This window comes from Pelophylax lessonae, assembly GCF_965119305.1.
Source record: "Pelophylax lessonae genome assembly, chromosome: 7".
NCBI classification, from domain to species: domain Eukaryota; kingdom Metazoa; phylum Chordata; class Amphibia; order Anura; family Ranidae; genus Pelophylax; species Pelophylax lessonae.
Genome location: NC_138774.1, coordinates 103,207,929 through 103,220,370, shown reverse-complemented (window position 1 = coordinate 103,220,370; position 12,442 = coordinate 103,207,929). Strand labels below are relative to the sequence as shown.

The 12,442-nt window shown below is 43.5% G+C and overlaps 1 protein-coding gene across 1 annotated transcript; it reads left to right on the top strand.

The window, feature by feature from the left end:
* The first annotated feature begins 451 nt into the window (after positions 1 to 451).
* On the top strand, positions 452 to 11,221 carry TRAPPC6A (trafficking protein particle complex subunit 6A). The gene is made up of 6 exons (XM_082262543.1): positions 452 to 827; positions 6,001 to 6,068; positions 7,152 to 7,269; positions 8,960 to 9,043; positions 9,367 to 9,460; positions 11,033 to 11,221. Exons 1-6 carry the CDS (start codon positions 747 to 749, stop codon positions 11,062 to 11,064), a joined length of 477 nt encoding a protein of 158 aa, XP_082118669.1. The 5' UTR covers positions 452 to 746; the 3' UTR covers positions 11,065 to 11,221.
* The last annotated feature ends 1,221 nt before the right edge of the window (positions 11,222 to 12,442 follow it).

Genomic DNA, 12,442 nt, shown 5'->3' with positions numbered 1-12,442 from the left:
ACTATGGAATATCCCTGACCTGAGCTTTCCCCTCCTTTTTTATATATTGACTACAGGGCAGCGAGGAGAAGTATGCACTGTACACACTGTACACTGTACTGCCACACAGGACACGATCCTCACCTCCCAGTGCAGGTAACACCGACGCACAGCTTCTCGCATTAAAATCTTCCCCTTGTAATAGGTATCAGGTGACCGGAAGTGGGGCACATTAACACTGAACACACCCTCCCCCTGTCTTTATCTTTCAGACACACTGCGATGACGCAATAAGGAACGCAATGGTATCTGTTACGTTTCTCTCATTGAAATACACCAGCCCAAAAGTGCTACGGAATCAGAAACAACTATTACAGGAAGCAGGGAATCAGATGACAGGTGGGAGCGCCGGAAGTGGGGCCAAAGCTTCAGAACCGGAAGTGGGGCAAAGCTTCATTAAGCCTGCCCGGAAGTGGGGAACCTAATTACCAGGAAGACGTGAGAAGTGTAGTTTACAGCAGATATTTATGATAATTCGAAGTGACAGTAGCTCTGTCGCGCTGTAGTTGTATTTGTGAGCTTTCTGTGTTTTGGTAGAATAGATGGCTGGTGTAAGAAGTAGGTATTAGTGCAGCCCTAGGACAGCTGTGTGCCATATGTGACTGTGAAGGAGGATTACAGTGCCATGATATAGGAGTATGATGTGACAAGCTACTGACTGATTCCCCCCAGCACAGCAGGTGTAGAGACATCCGAGGAGCCCGGCTATGGCTGACGAGACTCTGTTTGCACTGTTACATATGGAGATGATCTCCCATGCACAGAAGAGTGGAGGACATGATGAAGAGGTACGATGCAGGAACAATCTGATTCCTCATGTTATTATACACCAATCAGCCATAATATTATCGTCACCCACCTAGTACTGAGTAGGTCCCCATCAGTGGCAACACTAGGATTGGTGTCACCTCGTGCGGTAACATGGTGTCACCCCCCCCCCCCTGTACACTTTCCTGTCCCCCCCATATCTTGTGCACCCCACAACCTTGTGCAGCATCTCCCCCTTACCCCCCCTTACTTCATCCTCCTCCCTCCCAAACTTGTGTACCCCCTCTCTCCTCATCTTGTGCTGCTGCCCCCCCCCCTGTACACTTTTCTGTCCCCCCCCCCCCCATATCTTGTGCACCCCACAACCTTGTGCAGCATCTCCCCCTTACCCCCCTCACTTCATCCTCCTCCATCCCAAACTTGTGTACCCCCTCTCTCCTCATCTTGTGCTGCTGCCCCCCCCCTGTACACTTTTCTGTCCCCCCCCCCATATCTTGTGCACCCCACAACCTTGTGCAGCATCTCCCCCTTACCCCCCCTTACTTCATCCTCCTCCATCCCAAACTTGTGTACCCCCTCTCTCCTCATCTTGTGCTGCTGCCCCCCCCCTGTACACTTTTCTGTCCCCCCCCCATATCTTGTGCACCCCACAACCTTGTGCAGCATCTCCCCCTTACCCCCCTCACTTCATCCTCCTCCCTCCCAAACTTGTGTACCCCCTCTCTCCTCATCTTGTGCTGCTGCCCCCCCCTGTACACTTTTCTGTCCCCCCCCCCCCCCCATATCTTGTGCACCCCACAACCTTGTGCAGCATCTCCCCCTTACCCCCCCTTACTTCATCCTCCTCCATCCCAAACTTGTGTACCCCCTCTCTCCTCATCTTGTGCAGCTGCCCCCCCTCCTCTTGTACAACCCCCCCACCTTGTGAAACCCACTCATGCCCCCCCCCCCTCACCTTGTACAGCTTCCAAATGGCCCCCCAGAGCCTTGAACTTGTGGCTGTGGTGCCGGCCCTCCTTCAGCACATGGGGTCTTTCACTGCATACAGACACAGTATATGCTGTAGTTCTTGTGGGTAGGTGGTTGGTACCAGGCATTGCTTTCCAGCGGCCCCCAGGACAGGCGACAGGGCTCATGGTAGAAGTCACAATGCCTGCACATGGAGAGCAAGTGCCTTACTCTGCTGCTAGCTCTCCCTGACATCCATTCTTGTTGATGCCATGGAACCCCCGCTCGTCCAGGAACAGGGAGCAGCGACACCACTAGACCTCTGAATGTATGCTGTGGTATCTGGCACCAATCCACCAGGAGCAGATCGTTAAGCAGTAATAAACACAAACATTTATTCTATTGTAGCTTACCATTTCTTAGATGTGGTGGCTGAATTAGTTTTCTTTTTTAGACTTTGTTTTTTTTTTTTCACCTGGTGATCCAACCAGTAAGTCTGTTTTTTTTTTTTTTTTTTTTTTTTTTTTTAGCAGAACAAGCTGTCCTGCAGATGGCGCAGTTAGAGGGGCAGGACAAACCATTTACCACTGGGGTGCTTACAATAATCAGATTTTTTGTGTAAAACCTTTATCCCAAAAGGAACAAACTGTTTGCTATACCTGGTTATAAAGTGTTAGCTGGTGTTTGGCTTCAATTTGTTAGTGTCTTCAATTTGTTAGTGTATCTAAATCTACTAGTATATCAACCCCCCCTCCCCCAGAATGGCAATGCTGCTGTTCAAAAATGCTCCTGTGTTCCTTCATCCTGAGTGGGGGCACTCTAATACAGGAGGAGGTGTTACTGGATAGATTAAAAGGTGAAAACAGAAGGAAAAGCCTAAAAAAGAAAACTAATGCAGCCACCAAATCTAATGATTGGCAAGCTGCAATATTTTGCAGTTTTGGTTTTAATACCACTTTAAAGCTGGATACACACTATCCAACTTTTGTGGTTAGATTTCCTTCAGATTTACCTTTTCTATGTAATGCAAGGGACTGCCAGATTGCATACAAATTGAAAGTGTTTAGGTTTGACCTCATATTATATGGTTTTGGTAAGTCTAAAGGAAAAAGTCTTCAGAAAATCTTATAGTGTGTATGGCCCAATTCTCCTGTATGTTGCGAGATAGGGACTTCATGGATCAGACTTGTTTGTCCAGCCCATCCCATCAGTGCTCAACTGGATTGAGATCTGGGGAATTTGGATTCCAAGTGAACACTTTAAACTCATTTTTGTGTTCCTGAACCATTTTTGCAGTGTGACAGGGTGAATTATCCTTGTCAAAGGGGCCACTGCCATAACGGAATTCTGTTTTCATGAAGGGGTGTACTTGGTCACCAGCAATGTTTAGGTAGAAGGTACGTGTCAAAGGAACATCCACTCAAATGGCAGGACCAAGGTCTCCCAGAAGAATATTGCTCAAATAATCACACTGCCTCCCCTGGCTTGCCCTTCTTCCCATACTGCATCCTGGTGCCATCTGTTCTTCAGGTAAGCAATGTACACACACACCTGGCCATCCACATGATGTAATCCTGAAGAAAACATTCATCAGACCAGACCACCTTCTTTCATTGCTCTGTGGTTCAGTACTGATAGTACTGATGCTGACATGCCAATTGTAGGCACTTTTGCCTGTAGACACGGGTCAGCATGGGCGCCCTGACCTGTCTGTGGGTACACAGCCCATACATAACAAACCGCGATGCCCATTTTTCTGCTTGCATCACACAACTTCAAGGGCAACATGTTCCTCACTGCCTAGTATATCCCAATGACTTTCAGATGCCATTGTAACAAGATAATTCGTGTTATTAAAGAGGAAGTAAACCCTCCTCTACAACTTGTACCTATAGGTAATCCTATAATAAGGCTTACCTATAGGTACTGTAAATATCTCCTAAACATGTACCGTTTAGGAGATATTTACCTTACATGCAGCCAGTGACGTCACTGGCGCATGCGCTCTGAAGGAACGGCCGCTCGTGCCGTTCCTTCAGAGTCCCGTGCCGTGACTGTCGGCTCTTGTGCGCGGGAGCGACGTCACCGCGGCTCCGGCCAATCAGATGGCCGGATGCCGCGATCCCGGAAGACAGGCGACTGGACATGTCGCCCGTCATAGAGGTGAGTGAGCGGCACGGCGGGGGCTCGTTCTAAGGTAAGTAGTACATAATGAGCTAGTATGCAATGCATACTAGCTCATTATGTCTTTCTCTTGCAGGGTGGGGGAAAAAAAAAAAAAAAAACGAGTTTACAACCTCTTTAACGTAACCTGTCAGTGGTCATAAAGTTATGGCTGATCAGTGTATGTGATTCAAAGTGCCTTCTGCTACCATAAAATGTGTCTGTTTCTTATTATGTTTACACTTTATATACAGAAAATGTCTAGGTTCAAGAATTTGTGTTTCATTGTTAGATAAAATAAGCAGATGAAAACTCTTGTTGGGTCCCAATCGCACCCTTGCTGTCTGATTTATTGTGTCAGGTTGGCCGTACACAAAGGGGTGGACTGGTCTGAATGCTCAGTGGGTGGTCCTGTCAGCATCCTTCTTTCAATTAAGACACAATAAGCTAGGTGGGACTTTAAGTGAGACCCAAGCAGGTAGTGCCTGGCGTCTCCATCCCTATAACAAAAAAAAAAAATCTTTAAATTAAAAAATTTGAAGGAGCCGGATGGAAAATTGTCAGCCGAACCACAGATGTATCCAATCGGATGCCGGCGATGTTCGAGTATTCGTGACAGCCTGTCAGAATACAACAGCTGCAGTGGGAAATTCGTCCATCTACAATGTTTTGTAGAAAATAGAAAGCATTCTCTGAATGGCATCCGTGCCAAAGAGCCAAGCTCCTGTGTTCAGAATGTATCCGGCAAGTCCAAGAAGCAAGTGGAGTTTGCTGGAGTAGCGGTGTCTACTTCTGTAATTTCTAGCTTCTAGGGCAGGGGTCTTCAAACTATGGCCCTCCAGCTGTTCAGGAACTACAATTCCCATCATGCCTAGTCATGTCTGTGAATGTCAGAGATTTACAATGCCTCATGGGATGTGTAGTTCCACAACAGCTGAAGGGCCGTAGTTTGAGAATCCCTGTTCTAGGGGGATTGACCAGGTATGGTACATATATAGTTACATTGATCCAGGCTGGACCAATGTAACTATGTAAAAATAACCCCTGTCTAGATTTCTTCTCTAAAGCCATTGTCCACTCAGGATAAAATAATGAATAAAAGTCAGCATCCACAAATTCTGTAGCTACTGACTGTCCATGGGTTCCAGCGTCGTCCTCACCCGAGCCGATTCTTCAATTGGCTTTGGTTCCAGGTGCCGGCATTATAACTGTCAGCGACTGGCTAGGCTGCTTTGGACTTCACAGCTGGCTGCCTACTGCGCATGCATGAGCCACGCAGAGCTTTGTTAATGGTCCCGCAGTCTTCTGGGACCTGTGAAGTGTCCCAGAAGACTGTGGGGAGGGAAGTGGGAGCGGGTACTTGACAAAACTAGGTACCCACTCCCCCCCCCCCCCCAAAATGATATGTCAAATAGGCAAAGGAAGGGGGGAGAAGGTCTTAAAGCAGAACCTCTTTTGGGTGAAGTTCTAATTTAAGGCACATTGTGTTAAAGTGGACCTATCCCCTTCAAACATAAAAATAAGTGGATCATGCAGCTCTACATACTGATCTAGAATCATCTTGAAATTGAATCAAAATTCAAAGCATGAGTTATATAGTAAGGAGCCTGTACAAGACGAGTCACAAACGTCATCAGAAGGAGGTTAGTATCTACTACTAACGTTCTTAGTTTTAGGAAGGACATTCCATTAATGTAGTCAAGTTTTTCGTTGGGGGGGGGGGGGGGTTGTTCCCAATTTAAGGCATCCCTTCTTTTGAATGGGCTGCCAATTGAGGAGAATACACTGAGGAATGCGCTATTTTATTTTGCAAAGCAGTGTACAATGCACGGTAGTGCTTTACCATGGAAACGTTTTGGTTTGTGTACGGCTTTCATTTTATTTGTGTTATAAAACTGATGACATCAGCTTTGTAGTGTTTATAGTGAGACATTATAACCATAATTTCTTCCTGGAAAGTGGATACTTGAAAAAAATTTATGCACAGATTGACTCGTGCTTTCAAGGTATTTATGCTTTTCCTGTTAGATTTGGTGCATATTATTACATGTTGTTGAAAATGTTGCTATTTTATGCTTGCAGGATCAAGGCAAACATATAATGATCTTAGAAGGTATGGGTTTCCGCGTAGGCCAAGGACTTATTGAAAGGCAAGTGTGAAATCCTCTTTCTTCCACTTTGGGCTGATATTTATTCTGGGGGGGAGGCAGGTGAAAGACATTAAAGGGAAACCGTTTTTGTTTTGTATCAATTTTATCTATGGCTTGTCTTCTTTATGTTTTCAAATAGTCTTCAACCCAGAACTACTTTAGAGTGACCTTTTCAGCACATACCTGAATATATTTACCTTTCTGGCAGCCCGTTTTCTTGAAAAGCTGTTGTTTTCCTGCTCACCTTCCTCTGCACCTGATCAGATGGGTCGAATATCTGTTTCCCCTGCCGTTGGCTGTGGTTTCTTCTGCAGGCTCAAAAATCCTGTGATGGCATACAAGTTAGTGGAAGAAACCACAGTGAGCAGTGGGGAAGCAGGTATTTACACAATCCAGGATGTTTGTTTGGAGTTCAAAATAAAAATGCATGATGCAGTAAATTAGAATAGGAGAATCAAAGATTTCAGCTGATGGATAATTGCAGTTCCCAGCATTATTCACTGACAGCTGTTAACTTCGGGAATGCTTTTGTGTGTGTTTTTTTTTTTTTTTTTTTTTTTAATCATTTATGCATCTGACTGTCTTGTATGACACCCTGGAAGCACTTGGAGACTTTAAAAGAGATGTATGGGTTTTTTTTTTCTCACAATCCTACTTGCCATGGAGGATGCAGCATCGATCCAATTCTGCATCTGTCCGCCTCCGGCTCTAATGCTGAGAATTAAGCGATCTAACACCGCCGAACGATTGCTTCTAAGAGCTCCATGAGCAGAGAGTTGGTGACTGTCAGTTACTGCTTTTTACTCTGCCCTCCCCTCGCTCACTGGAGAGCCGAGCTGTGGAGGAGGCAGGAGCGGCCGGCTCAAGCTCTCAGCGGCTCTGTGACATAAGCAGACAGCGGACTTTAGCCCGCTGTCTGCTGAAAATGGGTCACAGTAGTGCAGAACAAACTGCACTCTTGTGATCCACAGGAGAAGTACAGCCAACAAAGGTTTGTCTGTACTTCTCCTTTTCATGGCTAAAAAAAACCTAACATGTAATTTCAGTTTGTTTTTACATCATGTATTTTCTTTATACTTCTAGATTAACAAAGGACAGCCCTTCATTCAAGGATGACCTGGATGTTGTGAAGTTCATTTGTAAGGATTTCTGGACAATCGTTTTCAAGAAGCAGATTGATAATCTGAGAACAAATCACCAGGTATGAGATATTTGGGCACATCAAGGTTCCTCTTGATATAGTCGCCAAAGTGGCAAAACACATTAGGGCGGAGCTACAGTTTGGGCTGAAGTACCCGGAGTCTAGAACTCCCCAGCACACACCGAGCGAGCCGACTGTTAATTCCTTTGTACAGAGTGCTTTTAGTTTACTGGGGGCTAGACTGGATTTATGTCTTGATGCCTGCTTTTATTCACTTGTTACTTGGGAGTATAAAAGTTGTTTTCATAAATGACTTTACAAGAATGTATTACACTATGTATTTCCTTTCTGTGGACAAATAATTGTCCTTGGAACCTGGAAAAGCCCTCTGTTTAAGCAGGGAAGTATTCCTTGAGTGAGAGCTTGAGTCTGATTCCAACCTTATTGAGGGAGGGGATAGACTGCAGTATGAAGTCCCAAACAACCATCCATGCTAATAGAAGAGGATTCCTTATGAGACCACTTAAAACAGAAGTGCGGGATTGAAAAAAAAAAAACATTCATACTCACCTATGTGGCTGCAGCAGTGATCCAATGCTGCAAGTGGCCCCCACTGGCTCTTAACACTGAGAACTGAGTGATCACATGAGCACTGATTGCTCAGCTCTCGGTCATCGATGAGGATGGAGCTGGTCATTCACTCCCTCTCTGCTCTTCCCCTTTCAGTGCTCACCGGAGCACCAGGCTATGTAGGGCACAGGAGCAGCTGGCTTAACGGCGTGCTGAGAGTCTCAGCCAGCTACCAATCGAGCATGTGGGCTGATCCCCACATTGTCAGGACCTCTGCAGAGCCAGGACTTGCTCTGTAATGTCAGCTGATGGCTTTAGCCAGCAGTCTTGGATAGAGTAAAGCCTCGTACACACGCACCGATTGTCGGCCGACCGATCGGCCGTCTTTTGTCCAGTGTTGTTGTGTTGGTTGAATTGTGCTCTAGACTGCACACGAATTTTGTCGGCCAACTGCAGAAGTGATGTCATGTTCTGGTCTACTTTTCGTGTGTTTTTTCTTCACTGAGCATGCCCAGTCTTGATCATCACATTTTTGTTGGCCGAAATCTGTACTGACTGAGGAACAATCGGCCGTTTTGCTGACGGCCAACAAAAATTTTATAGCCTGCACACCAGATTTTGTTCGGCCGAAAAGTCGCAGTCGGTTGTCGGAAGCATCATACTAACAAGCTGACAATCGGCCGATCAGATGTTGGCCAAAAATTTACAGCCAACAATCGGTGCATGTGTACGAGGCTTTAGGAAGGGGTAAAGCCCTTATCAGTTTTTGTTTTGCTGTCTTTGTCCTGTTGTGAAGATTTTTCTTCACTATCTGTCTCAGGGACACAACAGAAAGTGAGAAGATGTGTCCTCATTGGAAGAGTTCCCCTCGCCTTCTATTCAGAGGACATCTTAAACAATTTGGATTTCCCATCACTTTTTGTTTCAGGGACAGTAGTCACTAGGAAAAAAAGAGGGTGAATCTACCTTTAAGGGACACAGATAGCAAAAACATTTGGCATGGGTTGTTATACGTCCCTGCTCTATCCAAAAAAAAAAGCTATACATACGCTTTAAGGCATTTTATTTTTTGCATTTGAATGTTGTACCTTGTAAATCTTCACATCTGTTTTATTTTATGAAGGCTTCTTTTATAAAATATTGTCAATATAATGTCCCTTTTTTTTTTTTTTATCCATAGGGTACTTATGTTTTACAGGACAACCGGTTTCTGCTCCTGACACAGCTTTCCTGCACTAAGCAATACCTAGAGGAAGCACCAAAGGTAAATCATCATGCTCCCTTCTCTCACAGTGGTCCAACGACCTAGCTAATAGGGAGACAGCTGTTTGATCACCTCTACTCAAGCACTTGCACCAGACAAGCAGTGATGGGAGGGATGTTATGAAGGGAGGGGAGGAATACCTTGTCGAGTCTTGTATCAAGGCTTACAAAGATAGTAGGAACATGAGACAAAGTACTACTTGTACTTAGTCCCCTGTAGCGGAAAACACTGAGAATAAATGAAGTGGGAGATCTTCTGTAACTTGTTAAGGATATTTAAAAAAATAAATAAATAAAACTTTTGTTCCTTTTATTGTCTTTCAGTTTCTAGCTTATACATGTGGACTCATAAAAGGAGGTCTCTCTAACTTAGGGATCAACTGTACAGTATCTGCAGAAGTTCCTATAATGCCTACCTGTGAGTTCTAATGGGTTTTTTTTCTTTTTTTTTTTTTTTAACACCAAATATTTTGTGTGAAACCTAAACTGCTTTCTTCCATGGTGTACTTCTACAGAATGATAAAGTCTTGATTCCTGTAAGGGTATTAGTGGCATACAAGCTTCCCTAGTATACAGTCTGTGTCAATGCATCAAGCCTACCATGAATACGAAATTCCCATATCCAAAAATTGTCTCAGGAAAGAGATGTAATGCTAGAATATAAATACCTAACATTTTTATATACCGTAACATATTTATGAAAATGTTAAGAAAAACTTTTTTTATTTTCTAAAGGATAAAACAATCTGCTGGCAGATATACAGGATTATTTGCATACTGCAAACAGCGGGGATGGTATGCCAAGTGCAGTGACCCATATAAATGAATCCAATTTTAAGTTTCTGTAGTCAGACTATTAAAAAGGTAAATTTTAGTTTTGGGTGTTGTGGGTTGCAGCGGCCTTGTGACTCATTACACTGTAAAAGCACTTGATATCTGTGATTGAATGAAGAGAGTGTGTAGGGCTTCTGTATATATTTCCTTTATGTTCAGAACTAAAAAATAATCTATTTAGTTTTAGTCAGGGAATATGTAATATTGTATATGAATGTTTTTTTTGTTCACCAATTGCAGCTGCCAGTTAACCTACACCTGCAAGCTTTCTGACCAGTCTTTTGCTGTTGTGAATAGACTATGTAGGTGGTTAGACTTCTATTCAGGTCTTTTCACAATACACACATAGCTGAATAATTCAGAGGCTGTACACACTTCCTTCTTTCTTGCTAGGGGTTGTGGACTCTAGCCCTAAATGTAGAGCTAGCCTCAACCCAGCCCACTACTTCAAAAAGTGAATGTATCGTCGCTGCAAGTATATTAAACTCCCACATATAGCGGGCACAAAAATGTGCTTGTGCATACCTTAATTGTTCTGAAAATCATGCCCATACACCCTACAATTTCCTAAGGGCTAGGCAGGTGCTTAATGCTGAATCCCACATGTAGCAAAGCACTTTATCATTTAAGAAAGGCACATAGGAAATAAGAACTGTTTATCACTGTTTAAAATGGGCATGGGAAGTAATGTTTTTAGGGTTCAATAAGCCAGTCTAAGTATGTTAACAACAAAGACAAAAAGGGAAAGTACCACTTAGTGTAATATCTTAAAAGCTGCAAAGGGGCCACTAACATGTAATCAACCATAACAGGCTCATCAATCCAGTGGTCATCCGCTGAATGATGCTGAAAGGTCCACGAACAAGTTTAGGGTTAATCGCAGTGGAGAGGAAGAATGCTGGCCACTGTGTTTTGGAGCATGCGCAGTGCTACCTTCGATCATGCTCTGAAACGCGTTGCAAATCACGCTTCCTGTGACATGATCAAGCTTATGTCGGCTATGCTTCTGGACTTTTAAAGGACTATTTTTTCATAATTCTCTGTGATTGATGCATATTCTGCAACTCTAAAGCCTTATTTTTTCCCTATGAGCATACTGTACTCCCTCTTCTCCGAAGTAATTTAGTAATTACTTTTTGTTTTGTTTTTTTCTTAGGTAAATTCCAGGTTAATATTAACCGGACCTAGTGGACTACCTGTGGACGAAATCTGTTTTCTTTTACACAAAGAGTGAAACATAAAAAAACTTGCAAGAATCTAAACCAGCAATTTTACATATGCAATGGATTTTAAATATACCAAAAATCCAGCTATAAGATATAGCCTTTTTTCACACTGATTACCAAATATTTTTGTGGGATAAGTCCAGGCTATGCACTTTTTATGAATTGGGATAATTTAGGATTCTGCTATTACCTCCCAGACCTTTACAGTGTGAACTTTAGTTCATATTATCCTTGCTTCTAGTTCAAGCCCCTCTCTAAATCTCTCTATAGCTTTTCATAGTGTATTATGTCATACCTACTCTAAAAAAAAACCCCATGGGCTCAACTTGCCTACTAAGAGCAGGCGCCCCTAGTTGTCTGCAGCATGCTGTTGATTGCAAGGTGCTTTGGTTTTCCCAAAATCAAAACCTACCTTTTTTTACATAAATTTCTGTGATCCATATATCACCATCTCTCATCCCCCTGCCTTCCTAATGCCTGCAAATGTAATGAGCACGTTTGTGGGTCAGTGGAGAGGAACTAGTGAGGTGGGACAAATCTCAAATACCATGAAAGTTGTGGGTATAATTTAAAGGATAAGTTCAGCTTCGGGAACATGTTACATGTTTTACCAGTTTTTGGGTTGGAACATGTAACCTGATCCAAGCCCTATGTGTGACAGCAGTACGGGGAGATGTTCCCCGTACCAGCTGTCACTTTTTGAAAAGAGCGAAGTCGCGTGGGGCTCTCATTCTTGCGTCATTCTTTCACAGAGTTCTTTGAATAAATGAACTACAAGTACTGACTTATTTTGCAGTTGTCAGCTTATAGTTCTCAGTGAATTACAGCACTGGTAGTGCATTGATTCTTCCTGTCAGTGTAAAATGATGTATGGGGCAGACAGCTCACACTGACAGTCTGCAGGAGACCTGCATTGCACCCGAGACCTGCTGATCGCTGGTGCAATGCTTTCCAGGCTCCAAACAAAATAAATTAGTAAATGCACATTTTTTTTACCTGCATTTAATATTTTTTCTTTTTTTTTTTTTTTATAATAGTGTGTTCTGGGTTTATGCAATACTAGAATCTTTAGAAGATAAAATAAACATGTGAGTCGACACCTTGGGATGCCTGCACTATGTACAGTGAGTTGAGTTGCAAAGTAAGATTTAATTTTAAAGAGACTCTGTCAAAGATCTTACCCACAGTACCCTGCAAGAGAAGAGCCATTATATTAACCTCTCTGGCTTCCCGTGTCTCCTACCTCCCCTCCATTCTAGTGTTGCAGCCTCTGTCAGTGATTCCAACAGTTGATTTTTCTGCGAGTTTGGGATGCCTGTGTTTTTCCTCTTGTGTGATCT

Excerpts from the sequence above, each read along its gene's own strand:
- TRAPPC6A (XM_082262543.1), top strand. The coding sequence starts at position 747 with ATGGCTGACGAGACTCTGTTTGCACTGTTACATATGGAGATGATCTCC. Across the intron at positions 6,069-7,151 it reads GGCCAAGGACTTATTGAAAG|ATTAACAAAGGACAGCCCTT; the intron begins GCAAGTGTGAAA and ends TTATACTTCTAG. Across the intron at positions 7,270-8,959 it reads ATCTGAGAACAAATCACCAG|GGTACTTATGTTTTACAGGA; the intron begins GTATGAGATATT and ends TTTTATCCATAG.